The sequence below is a fragment of the Cucurbita maxima genome, unplaced genomic scaffold (assembly GCF_002738345.1).
Source record: "Cucurbita maxima cultivar Rimu unplaced genomic scaffold, Cmax_1.0 Cma_Scf00022, whole genome shotgun sequence".
Lineage (NCBI taxonomy): Eukaryota > Viridiplantae > Streptophyta > Magnoliopsida > Cucurbitales > Cucurbitaceae > Cucurbita > Cucurbita maxima.
Window position 1 is genome coordinate 1,622,166 of NW_019272038.1, and position 15,730 is coordinate 1,637,895.

Sequence of the window (15,730 nt, forward strand, 5' to 3'; positions counted from 1 at the left end):
ATATATATATATATATATATATATATATATATATATATATATATATATATATATATTAGTATGAGAGAACAACTATTGGAAACCAAAAAAAATAGATTAGGTGGGCTTACCTTTCAAACGAGAGGTCTTGATATTTTACGTTTTCGTGGTTGTCTGTACGAATATCTTTTACATGCAGGTGTGTGGCTTTAAAGAAATAAAGGATTTTTTTGAATTTGGGAGTAAATAAATGAAGGATTAGCACTAATGCTCGACAATTCTTCAATCTGGTCTGCTATCTATCAGTTACTCCATTTGAGAATTTTCCATTTGAGTTCCCCAGCTTCTGGTAGGAATAATTAATCTAAGCCTATATTATACTTTGTATGAAAAATTAGATATCCAATGGTTACTGTTGGTAGTTTTATCCGACCATGGAAGCTTTCCGCTGGGTGGGCTTTGATTTTGATTGCTACTGTGAGGTGGTCAATTCTTGTTGCTTTTATTGTGCGTAAAGGTTTCTAACCTTGTTTCGTTTCGTTTCTGTTGGTTTTGTCTATTTTTTTTATTTTTTTCTCTTACTAGTTTGATCATGTGGAACCATCGAGTGATTGGTCAGTAAGTTAAGCTGGTGATGGTCTAAGAAATTCGTTTGGTCCATTGGAAATCCCTTTTTCAGTGTGATTCTCCTGTTTCCAGCAAATTCCTAAATGGAATCTTGACGGAATGAATGTTTTGATCTTTCTTCAAGGATAGTAGGAATTATCCTTGTGTGCTCTCTCTATAACAGTCGACTATTAGACTAGAAGCTTGATATGGGTGGTGTCTGAAACAATACCCACTCTTTATCATTATCTTCATCCACTGCACGATGTCAAGCATGAGCCCGTATTTTTAATTATATTTGATTTCAGCAGGCCTACCTGATCACCGGGTTCATATATGCTGGTTGATGAATAATGTTTTTACTGCTGACGTATATACTTAGTAAAATTTGAATGTGTACGAGTCAATCTATCTGAACACTTAGTAATGTGAGATCCCTTTTTCAATGGCGTGTATGGCTTATATTCCTAGCTGCCTAATCTTTATTATCCCTAAACCAATTTCCCAATATTTTGTAGGTATGCTTTTCATGTTCTTCAGAACTAATAAAATATTTTGCACTTCGCTCGTTGTTTGTAGTGTTACTAATAAGTTAACATGGTCCTTGCCAATTCACCAATTTCCATTTCATTTAATTAGGAAAAATTAGAAATGTGTGTGGGTGTTTCATGACCCTGCTACTTCTCAGGTGACGTATGTCTTAAAGTTCGATTTTTCCTTTTCCTTTTCTTTTTCTTTTTCGGCTTTCACTTTCTTCATCTATCATTTTGACGCTGCTTCTCAAACATCTCATCATTTGCTCTTTGTATTTTCAATTTGAACTCATTGCACAGGTCTTTCATGCAAACTTGCGTGTTTAAGCAAAAAATAACATAGGAAAAAGAACAATTTAGTTTCCTTTAAAACCCTTCTCTCTGGATTCAGTAATTTGTTGATTAATGGACCTGCAGGCTGCAGCATGCCTAGTCCAGTTTATTTTTAAATGTTAGATGTATAACTTCAGAAATAAGATTATCCTGTTAATTCCTTGTCATATTTAAAATCTGAATCAGTCTAATGGTTAATAATTACCATTTCATATACCTTATTACAATGATTGTTGTGCATTAAATAAAACTGCAGTACTCCCTTTTGAATTGTACCAATAAGTTTTATTAAGAAAAGGCTAAAACTACATAATTTTATTGTTTTCGCAGCATACTACAGTGATATATGTGTTGGCTCCATTGCATGCCGCCTTGAGAAGAAAGAAAATGGATCTGTACGTGTCTACATCATGACCTTGGGCGTTCTTGCACCATATCGTGAACTAGGCATTGGCAAGTACCAACTTCAAATCTCTTATTAGATTTTTTTTTAATATCGATTTTGAACAAGAGACAGGATCTATTAAAATAAAAAAGAAGGTAACAAACCTTATGGATAAGGCTTATAATATGTTGATATGCATCTCCCATCCAAATTAATATATATATATATATATATATATAAAGAAAATACTGTGATAAAAAAAAACCTTCTGTGAAGGGCACCTCCAACTTGTCGCGCAAGTTCACCAAAAAGTTCCCAAGGGTTCTCTCTGTCTTGGACTAACCTTTGGTTCCAATACACTTTAGTTTTATCTTCCAGCCACCAACATGAAACAGCTTTAGGAAGCCAAAATTCAAGCCTATCCGGAAAAACAGAGAAGGTATTAAAAATTTTAACCCGAAAAGAGCATCCTCCAGCAGTAGAAAGGCAATGCAAAAATAGATGATGAAGAGATTTTCTTCTCTTAGTCACAGACTGCAAGTGTTTGGGGAGATGGGTTGACTGGGATTTTTCTTTTGGAGCTTTTCCTCACTTCTATAAGGAATATTTCATCCTTAACAGATCTGATTGACGCAAAGCATCTTCAACTTTTGTTAAGTTGAGAAAATAACTGTAGAGTTCTCAGTTTTATCTTGGGGCCAAACCATCCCATCGTTGGAAGAACTGAGGCTCACTGAGTTCACTTTCTCCCTATTATGGACTGAACTTCCAAATTTCTTTGTAAAATAGATTTCTTCTTAGATGCAAACTTTTATCACTCTAATAACTGTAATTACTTCTAGTTTATTGTCAAGAAAGCAAAAATGTCCAGGAATGAGGTTGTGGTGGAATCAACCCCACATCTTCCCAGATATGAAGCGGTTGTTGCTTTTTTTTGGTAATATCAGGCCCTTGGCTGTATCCTCAATTGCAGTGCTTCGATCACAAATCTTTCTGTTAAAGTCCATATTTGTGCTAATGTCCTAGGGCATTTTCCTCATTAGTAAATCTCCTTAACCATTTAACTAGGAGAGCGTTGTTCCGTTCTTTCAAAGTCCAATAACTAGACCACCAAAAGAGAGAAGAATAGCAGCCATTTCCAAGTTACTAGATGGATGCCCTGATCTTGGTTGTTTTTCCTTTTCTGGAAGAAGTCCTTTATCATCTTCTCCAAGCATTTTACCTCCTTTTAAAAGATCTAATATTTGTTAGTAATGTTAGGTAATTGTCCCCTAGATTATCTGGAATTTGTTACCAATGGTGATTAGAAAAATTGAACAACAAAATAACATGTGCACAAGGTGCAGAAATTAAGTATCATTTATCGGACATTATGGTGGGTTGGAAGGCCCATAGACATTTTTTCTGAAAAAACATTTGATTTTAGTTTCTTGTTTTTATGTTCTGGGTTTTATGCAGGTAGCAGACTGTTAAATCATGTTCTTGATCTCTGCTCAAAGCAAAACATTACCGAAATCTATTTGCATGTTCAGACGAATAATGATGACGCCATCAATTTCTATAAGAAATTTGGGTTTGAGATTACAGAAACCATTCAGAACTATTACGCAAGCATTACGCCTCCAGATTGCTATGTTCTTACCAAGTATATTCAAACTCATACCAAGAAGTAACACTTTCAACTTGGGTTTATTCCTGAGTTGTGTCCTACAAAATTGTTTTGAACCTTCCTTTTACTCCCTATGAATTGAGTTAGTCAATTCGGGAAGCGATAGATGTTTGATATTCAATATCGTGGGTGCTAGAGGGCTTTTTGACATGCAAATTTTGTCCCATCTGGTAATTGAGTCAATTTTTGTGTGCTTCTTGAGGATCTTCAGAACAACTTAAATCTATTTATTGCCTTATCAATGATGGTTACTTTTTGCAGATAACATGAAATGTTGGCAGCGTTCCATTAAGATACTATTTTAACACTTCTGGAGGAGAAAGGTATTAAATTATCTACATTAGTGTAAACTTAACTACTCGATTATTCTTACCCTAACAATGAGAATCATGTAAGGATTTGAAGTTATTCACTTATTGATTCTTGATAAGACTGTCCATTAGAATTGAATGTCAACCACCATGAGTTAACCTATTGGTCCACGAGGTTAGAAAGGGTTAGAGAGAATGAATTCAAGCCATGGTAGGCCACCTATCTAGGATTAAAAATCCTTATACTTTATCTTGGGAACCAAATAGAATCAATGTCATCATTTCATATTCAATTAATTGTGCATTCATAACTATTAGAAAGGGAATGAAGGAGATGTTCTATTGTGGACTGGCTGTTATTCTTAGTATATAGCTTAATGAATTGATGGATTATTGTTTGACGGTCATTCATATGGAAGAACCAAAGTAGTGTAGCTATTTGTTGATACACTTTTTTTTTTGGTCTATTTGTAGAGACACCAAAGGTTTCCCTTCTATAGTTCACTTGGAAGATTTGAGCATGCGACCTTTAGTTAGGTATTACTAAGATACCTCAGCTCTTAGGCAAGGAGGCCACCCTTTGAGGGCTCCTTTATGTTTTGTTTTGTAAAGAATTGGACTTTTGGTTAATGAAGGGGTGGAATATTCTGCCGTAGTAGCCGTCTTTACTATACAGATTGGGTGGGAACAAGTTGAGATTGGTCTTAGAGAATGTGGTAACAGCATGGAGCCAGTAGGGAAAGGACTGAGAATTAGTTCATCAATCACGCGTAATTCTGAAGACCCTTTTTGGCTTTTTGGATCCAAAAATGGTTTCATTCAAACGATTAGATGCTAAAGTCTTCTTGTTCTCAACTCATCTTCTTCCTTCCCATTTTCTATTCGGTGCTGAGAGGAAGAATTCTATCACTTTCTAGATGTTGAGCTGTTATGCTCAACATTGTTCATGATTAAATCTACTCACGAGTACTAATAGGTGACATCTAAGTCGCACGGAAAAACTTGTTGCTTGAATCATGTTCAAAGCACTCTCTTTTGTACGATATTGAGTGTTATTCAACTAGTCAAGATATATGTTTGATAGGAGATTAGAGATTTGAATCCGGGAACACTACATGTTGAACTATTCCACTTCATGATAGTGATCTCTCGAGTTGATTATATAGTCACACCTTGTTAGGTGTAGGTCTTTTTCACTTGAATCTAGAAGGTTTGCTTGTTCATACGTGCTATTCAACTAACTCTCTGCAATTCACAACCCTACTTAGATAAAGAGAGAAACAACTTTTGTAATAGTCTAAACCCATTGCTAGCAGATATTATCTCCTTTGGCTCGTTACGTATCGTCATCAGCATCACGGTTTTAAAATGTGTCTTCTAAGGAGAGGTTTTCATACTCTTATAAGGAATGCTTCGTTCCTCTCTCTAACTGATGTGGAATCTCACATTCCATCCCTTAGGGGGTCTAGCGTCCTCGTTGGTACACTGTTCGGTGTTTGGCTCTGATATCATTTGTAACCGTCCATCTCTCTGGCCCGTTACGTATCGCTGTCAACTCTTATATCATTTGCTAGGGAGATGTTTTCCCACTCTTATAAGTAATATTTCGTTCCCTCTCCAACCAATGTGGTAGGTAGATTACAGCTTTTGTCCATGGATTTAGATAGGAGTTGGATGCGAGCAAAAACACACTAATTATTAGTTACCTCTTAACCTCTTTTCATTGACAGTCATCCTCACTGGTCTGAATGCAAAGCCCAAGCCTTGGCCATCCCCGCAGCCATTAACGTAATAGCTTGACCAAACCTGCCTCTCATGACAAAATATTATTAGCCCACCTCCAAAAAATATGCATTCACATTATTTTCAAAGCTCAATTTTGAAAATTGGTCCAATTCTTTATGTCCAACGGCTAACTACAAACTTAAAGTATTGATTCTCAACTTGCAACTGGTTCTGGATATGTTTATCAGGATTGTGTCTATTGAATGTTATAGGAACGGTAGGCTCTCGCAACGGTTTAGCTAGGAGGCCAAAATACTATTCAATTGGTCGACGCATTAGTAACACCCCTTCGTAGATTGTTGGATCGAACATCTACCCTTTAGAGTAAATTAAACAAAATAATATGTACTTTTATATATTTTGGTTAAAATATTAAATTAGTTTATAATATCAGTTTGAAGTTAAATTTGGGCACTTTGAAAGTATAAAAACTAAAATTTTAATGTGTACTATTATAATTTAAAGTTTAAGAAATTAATTTGAATTTTTTAATGTTTGGAGAATAAATACATCGAATTCTTAAATTAAATATAGTTTTTAAGTATCAAAATAAAATATTTACTTTTTTTTTATATAATATAGATACTCAAACGATTTGTTATGATAAAATATATTTCTATAATATTGTGTTTTCTTAATGTATTTTTTTCCTAATATATTAAATTATGTCACATTTGATTATACAGTCCTTAGGGTATAGTTTACATTTTTATTACATTATCCAAAAAAATTGATAAAATATAATATTATTAATCAGAAATTACCATTGTATTAGAAATTCCATTGCAGTTTAGAAGAAACAAATTTACAAGGAATTATTATATGAATAAATTAAAAAAATGTTAAATGGGATTTGACTTCGTCTTGTTTTATGATCTGATCTCTTCACCGCTTTCCTCACCAAATTCGCTTTTAGCTGCCCATGTGAATCTATGCATGTGCCCTCACATTTCACATTAATTATATATTTCTTCAAAAGTTATTTATTTATATAACTTTTATTATTATTCAATGAATAATTTTTTTTATTAAATCTAGAGACGAACTAAATTAGTAAATTATTTATTTATTTATTTTCAACATTTAATTCTTACATTATTCTCTCTTATTTATTTATTTATTATTATTATTTTAAATAACAATAAAACAATTAATTAAATGTTTGATGAATATAATTATGTGTATATAATTCTTATTATATAAAGACAATAAATTCGTTCTCCAAAAAAAAAAATAATAATAAAGAAAGAAAATGGATTCATTGCTTTTTTTTTTTTTTTTTTTTTTTTTTAATTTCTTTATCCTTTTTAAAATACAAGAAATAATAATATTAGAAAATATAAACTAGGTGTGTGTCAATGGCAGAAACAACCACATGACTTCATCTTCCTCACAGTTCTAGAATCTGGACCAGTCAGAAACCCTAATTACGGACGCCATGGCTCCCTCCCTTCGCCGATTTTCAGGCCCTGCAAATTCACAGAATCTCCGCTCCGATCAATCGAACCTAATCGTTTAATCCAATTTCAAATTTGAAAAATGTTCAAACAACCAGTAGAACTCACTCCCGAAATTCGACATTCACGAAGGCCACATTTCTTTGAACGATGGATTTATACGCCGTCGTTGACAGGACCATCGTCGTTGCCGCTTTCGCCGGCTTCGACACCGTTGAAATCGCACGATCGACTATCGTGACCTGAATCGTCTGATCCGGAACGCACGACATCGGCACGGCGGCGCTGAAGCATCTCACTAGGTATTGTCTTCCACAAGCCGCTCCGTTCTCCCATATTCCCTCTCCGGCCGCCGCAAATAGACTACTCGCCGGAAACAGAGAGATATCGTTTCCGGCACAGGCGGTGGCTGTGTAAATTTCATTCATTCATTCATTCATCACCATCGCAAATCAAGAACATGAAGAATGCAAATAAAATGGAACTTACGTAAATATGGAGGACTGTAATGCGTTGCAGTGCCGATATCTCCATGACAGAGATGGAAGAGATGAGCGAGGAAGAAGACGGACAGAAACAGAGGCTTCGACATGTCGTTCAATTCCTGTGAAATGAAAACAGAGAGCGATTTTCAGAGCCAAAGCCGACGAGTCGGATTTTGAATATTGTTTCGCTACGATTTCATTTGAACGAATATGAAATTCATATTATACTAATTAAAAAAACTCTGATTCTCGAACAGGTTTTTCTTCAATTCCTCTGCTTTCAGACGCCAAATAAGTCACAGCCACCGAATACGTTAACCAATCAGGAGAAGACCACGAGGATTTCCCGGCCCCACCGTTCGGCTGACGTGGACGGCCTTTTGAAATACTCGCCCAATTGACCCCACTCAGGGATATGCCACGTAAGCTCACGTTTTCGGCCGGCCCCACCGGCGAGGGGATCATGGTGATGACATGGCATGGGGGTATGAGTACTATACCATATCATATATTTTAATTATTAGAATATTCTAATTTTAAATTAATTAAAATATAGTTCTAAAGTATTTTTAACGAATAATTCTCATTTTTCAATATAATTTTTATAAACTTTCAATTAATAATATTTTATAAAAAAAAAATATAATATAATTTTTAAAATTCAAATTTCAATATTATAAAGACACGTGGAGGAGAATATAATATATATATATATATATATATACACACACATTCATACGAGGTCGAGGAACATAATTACCATCATGCAATTTTTACTTAAAATTTTAATCTAATAGTTAGGAGAAACATGCAAATTTTTTAAGTTTACATTTAAAATTGTGGAGAAAGTTCTGGATATTGCAGAAAAGGCCGTGGACAGTCCATGACAATAGTTTGGGCCTTTTGAGCTGCAGTCCTGCCATGGCCGAGAGCACAAAGAAACCATTCTACACCACTGAGTTATTCTATAATTCTTCCATTAAAGTCACATCCAATTCCACTTGTGTCAATACTCCTATAGCAATTGGTAGATATGCTTCCGTTGCTTCCTTCTTTTGCTCATCCATCGCTAATTGCTTCATGATTTCAACTCTCAACCATTTCTAGGTTTGAATCCTCTGCTTCTGCTTAAGCTTCTGAGCCAATTGGGAAATTCTTTGATCTTCTTGGTTTTTTGTTGTTCCCGCTTGATTCTTGAGCTTTTGTTTGGGTTCTTCGACTTGGAGGAACATATTTTACGATCCTCTTGAGTTTGCCTGTTGTTTAATTGATGGGTTCTGCTTCGACTGGGTACCCATTCGGAATGGCTGTCCATTTCAATGGAAATTCTGCCGTCTTGCCCCATAAATTGGAATTCTCGCGCTCTAGGTTTCCTCTACACGCTGAATTTTCGAGAATCAATCCGCTCTTGGGCTCTGTTTTCAGCGTTTCTACCGAGGTAACGAAGCATTTTATCTTATTTTTCTCTCTGATATGAAATTTATACACAATCGTTTGATTTCTGTGCGGATGAAGTGATAATCATTAATTTTCAGCGTTAGGATGATAGAAAATCCTTCCAAAACTGTAATTAGAAGTAAAATACAGGTAGAAAATCCTTACAAAACTGTAAATAATGTTTTGAATATCCAAATCCATTTTGCTGAATTCGCATATTGGTTGATCAAGATTTTGGCCTATGATCATCCCATTCTTTAATTTGATTGGAACATAATTTTCTTGATGCAGTCACCAGTTCATAAGATACGTTGTTTACCGGACATTGATAACATCTTCTGGGATAAAGATCCAACGCCCTTACTTGATGTGATTGAGAATCCTATCCATTTGAAAAACTTGTCTCCTAAGGTTAGTTTATGGTTCCACACATATATCTCCTTGTGGATGCCAAGGATAATATGGCTTCGAAATTCACCAAATAACAATCGTGGCAGGAATTGAAACAATTAGCTGACGAAATTCGTTCGGAGTTGTCTTCCTATCTTTCTAACGTACGGAAATCTTACAAGGCCAGTTTGGCAGTGGTGGAGCTGACTGTTGCCTTACACCATGTTTTCCATGCTCCAGTGGACAAGATACTGTGGGATGCAGGAGAAGAGGTAGAACTATTTTTCTTACGAACGATATTATTAACTTTCTTCTGGAGCTGAAATTGTCACGAAGTAGGTATCGACACGACTATGCCATTGCATACCGATATGTGACTTCGGTGCATGCAATCATGAGAGAATGTGTCTAAAAAATGAATAGAAATTACTGATTTATTTTGTCTCTTGGCAGGCCTATGCACACAAGATTCTTACCGGTAGACGATCTCTCATGAGTACATTGCGTAAAAAGAATGGTCTTTCTGGGTCAACATCTCGGTCTGAAAGTGAATTTGATCCATTTGGTGCTGCACATGGCTGCAACAGTGTATCTGCTGGACTTGGTACAGTTGATTGCCAACCTTTTTTATCCATTTTATATAGCTCATTACATAACCCTGTTCACGTCCTGCCTTCACCATTTGAAACAACTCATTTTGTTTCCTCGCTTAGCAATATTGTCTTCTATTCTTAGAATCGTACTCGGAAATTGTGAAACGAAATTAATATGATCTCATCTAATCGTAGGCATGGCAGTAGCACGGGATATAAAAGGTAAGCGTGAAAGAATAGTCACAGTAATTAACAACGGGTCAACTATGGCGGGGCAAATATATGAAGCAATGAGTAATGTGGGATATTTGGACTCAAATATGATAGTGATCTTAAATGACAGTCGCCATTCTTTACACCCAAAACTTGATGAGGGCTCTAAGACATCTGTCAGTGCTTTGTCTAGCACCCTCAGCAGGCTGCAGTCCAGCAAATCCTTTCGCAAGTTTCGTGAAGCTGCTAAGGTATTTTGTGCTTTTTCCTTTTAAGTGACCTGACACTTGGAGGATGTTCTTCGTCGTAATGTTTGATGAGACGTTGGTTATTGTTCTTTTTTTTTTTAATCTGAAAAGTGCTTAGCTTCATACTTTTTTCTGTGATTAGGGTGTAACTAAAAGAATTGGTAAAGGAATGCATGAATTGGCTGCCAAGGTTGACCAATATGCTCGGGGTATGATGGGTCCCTCGGGATCAACCCTTTTCGAAGAACTTGGACTCTATTATATTGGCCCTGTGGATGGCCACAATATGGAGGATCTCATTTGTGTTTTACAAGAAGTCGCATCGCTCGATTCGATGGGTCCAGTTTTGGTTCATGTCATAACTGAAGAAAATTATGCAGTAGGTCATCAGAGGAGTGCAGAAAACCATCTGGAAGGTATCCTTTCCCAAACTCAACCTTTTCCTCTAGCATGTATTGGCGACTGAATTTTTATTTTACTTTCACCCTAAACCTCTAGCATGTAAGCTTCTTTTTTCAGAGCTTTTCTTGAAGAGCCTTAAGAAATGTTCATACTAATTGATGTAGAATTTTCGAATCTACCGTTTCATATTCCATCACTGGTTTATATGCGCTAGAGGATAAAGAGTTTCCCAAACCTTATTTGTAACCGCCTGAGCCCACTGCTAGTATATATTATCCTTTTTGGGTTTTCTCTTTTAGACTTTCCCTCTTGATTTTTCAAACGCGCCTACTAGGGAGAGGTTTCCATGCCCTTATAAAAATTGTTTCGTTCTCTTCCCTTACCAATGTGGAATCTCACAATTCACCTCTCTTCAGGGCCTAGTGTCTTCGCTGGGACTCGTTCCTTTCTCCAATCAATGTGGGACCCTCCAATCCACTCCCTTTCGGGGCACGACATCCTTGCTAGCACACCGCCTCGTGTCCACCCCCTTTTGGGGCTCAGCCTCCTCGCTGACACATCGCCCGGTGCCTAGCTCTGATACCATTTGTAAGAGCCCAAACCCACCAATAGCAGATATTGCCCGCTTTGGACTTTCCCTCAAGGTTTTTAAAACGCGTGTGTTAGAGAGAAGTTTCCACACCCTTATAAAAAAATGTTTCGTTCTCCTCACTAACCGATGTGGGATCTCACAATCCACCCCCCTTCGGGGCCCAGCATCCTCGCGGGGACTCGTTCCCTTCTCCAATCGATGTGGGACCCCCAATCCACCCCCTTTCAATGCCCTTGCTAGCACATTGCCTAGTGACCACCTCCTTTTGGGGCCTAGCCTCCTCGTTGACACATTGCCCGGTGTCTGGCTCTCATACCATTTATAAAAGCCCAAACCCACCGCTAGCAGATATTGTCCTCTTTGGGCTTTCCCTCAAGGTTTATAACGCGTATGTTAGGGAGAGGTTTCCACACTCTTATAAAGTATGTTTCGTTATTCTCCTCAATTGACGTGGGATCTCACATTATTGTTTCTATTTTTGTGAAATAAGAATGTTTCTATTTTCGTGAAATAAGAAAGCAAGTTCTATTCTGTTCAACTCATTCTGGTTTCTCCTTGTAACTCCAGGTTTATATAACATAGACCCATTGATGTACGGAATTGGTTCTCAAACATACAGTGATGTCTTTGTGGAGGCTCTAATCATGGAGGCGGAGAAGGACAAAAACATTGTGACAGTTCATGCTGGGATGCAGATGGAGCCTTCAATCCAACTATTCCGGGAAAGATTTCCTGATAAATTCTTTGATGTGGGCATGGCTGAGCAACATGCTGTTACATTTTCTGCTGGTTTGTCATGTGGTGGGTTGAAGCCCTTTTGTGTAATTCCTTCGGCTTTCTTACAGAGGGCATACGATCAGGTCTCTACACGCTCACTTTCTTCTTGCTCGTATCGTAAGCCCCTTCTTGCAATTAATCGTGCACTTACCACAGTGTTCAGGCATCTAACAATAGCAAGTTGATATGGTCTTCTAGGTGGTACACGATGTTGATCGGCAGAGAATTCCTGTGCGTTTTGTAATTACCAGCGCTGGATTGGTAGGATCCGATGGTCCTATGCAATGTGGTGCGTTCGATATAACATTCATGTCATGCTTGCCAAACATGATTGTCATGGCACCATCAGATGAGAATGAGCTAGTAAACATGGTGGCCACGGCAGCGCACATCGACGATCAACCTGTTTGCTTTCGCTATCCAAGAGGCTCCATCGTCACCGCTGACAACCTTGTTCTTGAAGGGGTTCCCATTGAAGTAAACACTTTGCTCTCTTTTTCATTTAATTAGTTTTATTGTGTTTTAAAATGTATAAATATCAAAATAGTGGATAGCGTACGTTTCTGAAATCTCGAGTTTCATGCAACCTGAGAAAATAAAATGAAAGAACTCCTTTTGTCCATTTGACACTAACTCAACGCAGATTGGAAAAGGGAGGATTCTTGCTGAGGGTAAGGATGTTGCTTTGCTTGGGTATGGGGCAATGGTTCAGAACTGCCTTAACGCACGAGCCCTTCTCTCAAAGTTCGGTGTCGAAGTTACCGTTGCTGATGCAAGGTTCTGCAAGCCACTCGACATAGCGCTTCTCCGACAACTTTGTGATAACCATGCATTTCTAATCACAGTCGAGGAAGGTTCGATTGGAGGCTTTGGATCTCATGTTGCACAATTCCTCTCTCTCGATGGACGACTGGATGGAAGAACCAAGGTGCGTTTTTAAAGGCATAGACTTGTATTTACTTTAAGCACAAACTTAGAACTCGATCAACCGAACCTAAGAGGGAACGGTTGGTTCTTCGATCTCACACGATTAGTTCTGGCTTGGACATATAACACTTGTACCTCGATCATCTGCAGTGGCGATCGATAGTTCTACCAGATAGTTACATAGAGCAGGCATCACCACAAGAACAGCTCTCCCTAGCTGGGTTAACCGGAAATCACATAGCTGCAACGGCATTAAGCCTGCTCGGTCGCCCCCGTGAAGCGCTACTAATGATGTGTTAGATCTTGTATCTCTTAGTCTCTGCTGCAGGTGAAGTATTCCAACACTTGAGGTTCACCTAAGGGAGATGTAAAACATCAGTATCCATTTTTTGTCTCAATTTGTTGTACATTCTTCTTCAGCTTGTGTATGTGCCATTTTTAATGGTTTTGCTTCCCCGTTTTTGTACACAGTTCTTACAACTCTATCCCTTCGCACAGAAAAAGAAAGCTCTACCATTCTTTATCCCATTCCCTCAGCTTTTTGCATCATTCAACTAGTTATGACATACGTCATCGAGGTCAGAGGTTCGAATCTTTCTAACCCCACCACGTTGAATTAAAAAAAAAAATTATATTTTTTCTCCACGACCTTATAAAAAGAATTTGATTTAATTTATTGATTTCTTAGAAATCAGGGTGCGCTTGGGAGTGTTTTTAAAAGCGTCGTTTAGTCGTTTAGGGCATGACACGACTAATGGAGAGTTTTCATAAGCTCTCATGACTTTGCGTTAGGCTTTCCAAAAGACTTCACACAATGAAGGGTGTATTATTTGATTATAAACTCCAAAAGACTTCACACAAGGAGAGTGTATTATTTGATTATAAACTCATGATCATTCCTTAAATTAACAAACATGGGACACTTTCATCCAATAGCTTTCATTTAATTGTTTTTAAGTGAATCAATTTAGAAAATCTAGTAATTTCCGACTCAAAATCACTAAAATACAAATATTCTTAATTAAAGAAGCAAATAATATTTTTTGTGGAATTATCCCTAAAAAAAAATAGAAAAAAATAGAAGAACACGATATTTATTCGATCTCAACACTCTAATTTAAGTTAATTTCTATATTTTTAAAAATTTAAACATTATGCAATAATAATCATATGGTCTAAAGTTCGAATTTAAGTGATATAATTTTAAAAATAAAGTTTTAAAAGTGAAATATAAATTGATTTTATTTTATAATAATGTATTTAGTTTAAAAATAGGGGAGAAGCTAAATTGATTTTATTCTTCTCCATTCTCCTCGGCCTCCTCGGCCGGAGCGATCAAATTCCACGCGCCGAGTAATTGGGTAGCAATATTGTAGGCCCTACAATTAGTAATCCAGGTGTGGGCCATTACAAAACCCCGAGCCAAACGCTCGCTGAGTTCTTCTTTACCGTACGGTCAGTACCTGACTCGCGCGGGAGAGGAGAGCGCCAAAAAACTAAACGAACGAACAGGATTACCGCCATCATTAATATTTCATTTTCCCATTTTTGAAACTCAAGAGGCAAAAAAAAGAGAGAGAGAACAACAGTGGCGGACCTCCCGGCTCTCACCGTGCCCATCTTCGCCGCTGATCTCCCGCCCGGTAGCTGCGGGGTTCTGCCTCCCGACGGACACTATTGATAGTGGCGGCGTTTGCCTTGTCTCTGACATATTACCGGTTCTGAAGGTGATTTTTCGTTTTTGTTGGATTATTCAAACCGCCTTAGGTTATTACGCTTCTTGTTGATCTGCATAGTAATGACGATGACAATGACAATGACAATGCCGCATTGTTCTGTTGAGGAGATGATGATCGTTTGGAGTTTTGGTTAGCGTTGTTGGATTTTTAACGAACGTGTAAATTTAAATCCATGGAGGAGTGAAGAAAATGTGATCATGTTCTTTAGCTTTTTGAAAAGGTTAATTAATCGCTGACAGTTAGTTGTGTGGGAAGTGTTTTCTGGCCCTATCGATTTAAAATTATTTGATTGTTTTAATTAGTCAAATCCTTGTATTGAGAATTATGCTTCTTTGCTCTCTGTTGTTGCTAATGAATTTCCAACCACAAAACATGCACGCCAATATTCTGTCATTTAAAGAATGTGGCAAGTTTGAGAGGTTTTCCTTCTGTTTCTTTCTCCGTTGTCTCTTGAGAATCTCACGCGGTATTGGAAATCGCATAGCTTTTGTTTTATTCGATCTTCTCCGTCCTTTTGTCTTCTTGAAACTCGATCGTTGTTTATTGTAATGTGCTTTATGATTTATGAATGTTAGAACACTTGTAGTTGCATTGGCTAGGTGAATCTTAATTCTCGTATTTACTTTGATTGGCTCCAGTTATGGGGGCTCCGTTCGAGGGAATAGTAAAAGATTTCAAGGGGAGGGCAGCCTGCTATAAGCAGGACTGGATATGTGCACTATGTTCGGGCGTCAGGTTCCTTTTTCCCTCCCTTCAAAATGACAATTCAAGAACAAATTTTATACATGGCTTGAATATTTTACTATGTTCTAATTTGCCTTGATTTTTTTTTTTTTTTTTTTTTTTTTTTTTTTTTTTTTTTTTTTTTT

At 37.2% G+C, this 15,730-nt stretch overlaps 4 protein-coding genes across 7 annotated transcripts in view; 3 read left to right on the forward strand and 1 right to left on the reverse strand.

Annotated features, from left to right (window-relative positions):
* The window catches only part of LOC111496342 (N-alpha-acetyltransferase 50), a 4,934-nt gene extending 1,169 nt beyond the window's left edge, over window positions 1–3,765 (forward strand). Inside the window, exons 1-3 of one of the 2 annotated variants that reach the window (XM_023146761.1) lie at window positions 399–486; window positions 1,782–1,904; window positions 3,295–3,765. In XM_023146761.1, the coding sequence (XP_023002529.1) occupies window positions 414–486; window positions 1,782–1,904; window positions 3,295–3,509 (411 nt within the window). In that variant the 5' untranslated portion in view covers window positions 399–413 and the 3' untranslated portion in view covers window positions 3,510–3,765. Of the gene's footprint in view, window positions 1–398; window positions 487–1,781; window positions 1,905–3,294 lie in introns of those variants that run through there. The other variant, XM_023146760.1, reaches the window with a different exon arrangement.
* A 3,126-nt stretch (window positions 3,766–6,891) lies between these two features.
* LOC111496357 (EG45-like domain containing protein) lies at window positions 6,892–7,780 on the reverse strand. The gene is made up of 3 exons (XM_023146776.1): window positions 7,548–7,780; window positions 7,167–7,467; window positions 6,892–7,070 (listed from the first exon to the last, which is right to left on the reverse strand). Exons 1-3 carry the CDS (start codon window positions 7,648–7,650, stop codon window positions 7,064–7,066), a joined length of 411 nt encoding a protein of 136 aa, XP_023002544.1. The 5' UTR covers window positions 7,651–7,780; the 3' UTR covers window positions 6,892–7,063.
* Window positions 7,781–8,523: 743 nt separating this feature from the next.
* Window positions 8,524–13,650, forward strand: LOC111496153 (probable 1-deoxy-D-xylulose-5-phosphate synthase, chloroplastic). The gene is made up of 10 exons (XM_023146477.1): window positions 8,524–8,981; window positions 9,272–9,391; window positions 9,478–9,642; window positions 9,824–9,974; window positions 10,159–10,427; window positions 10,567–10,840; window positions 11,986–12,278; window positions 12,394–12,672; window positions 12,839–13,123; window positions 13,273–13,650. The coding sequence occupies exons 1-10, from the start codon at window positions 8,814–8,816 to the stop codon at window positions 13,420–13,422; spliced, it is 2,154 nt and encodes a 717-aa protein (XP_023002245.1). The 5' UTR covers window positions 8,524–8,813; the 3' UTR covers window positions 13,423–13,650.
* Window positions 13,651–14,683: 1,033 nt separating this feature from the next.
* LOC111496161 (probable boron transporter 6) overlaps window positions 14,684–15,730 on the forward strand; it is a 5,196-nt gene continuing 4,149 nt past the window's right edge. For 2 of the 3 annotated variants that reach the window (XM_023146488.1, XM_023146490.1), the window contains exons 1-2: window positions 14,684–14,849; window positions 15,500–15,596. In XM_023146488.1, coding sequence (XP_023002256.1) covers window positions 15,502–15,596 — 95 coding nt within the window. In that variant the 5' untranslated portion in view covers window positions 14,684–14,849; window positions 15,500–15,501. Of the gene's footprint in view, window positions 14,850–15,489; window positions 15,597–15,730 lie in introns of those variants that run through there. The other variant, XM_023146489.1, reaches the window with a different exon arrangement.

Coding starts and splice junctions, on each gene's coding strand:
- LOC111496357 (XM_023146776.1), bottom strand. CDS start 7,650: ATGTCGAAGCCTCTGTTTCTGTCCGTCTTCTTCCTCGCTCATCTCTTC. Junction 7,468..7,547: donor TTACAGTCCTCCATATTTAC/GTAAGTTCCATT, acceptor AAATTTACACAG/CCACCGCCTGTGCCGGAAAC.
- LOC111496153 (XM_023146477.1), top strand. CDS start 8,814: ATGGGTTCTGCTTCGACTGGGTACCCATTCGGAATGGCTGTCCATTTC. Junction 9,975..10,158: donor CAGTGTATCTGCTGGACTTG/GTACAGTTGATT, acceptor ATCTAATCGTAG/GCATGGCAGTAGCACGGGAT. Junction 13,124..13,272: donor GACTGGATGGAAGAACCAAG/GTGCGTTTTTAA, acceptor GATCATCTGCAG/TGGCGATCGATAGTTCTACC.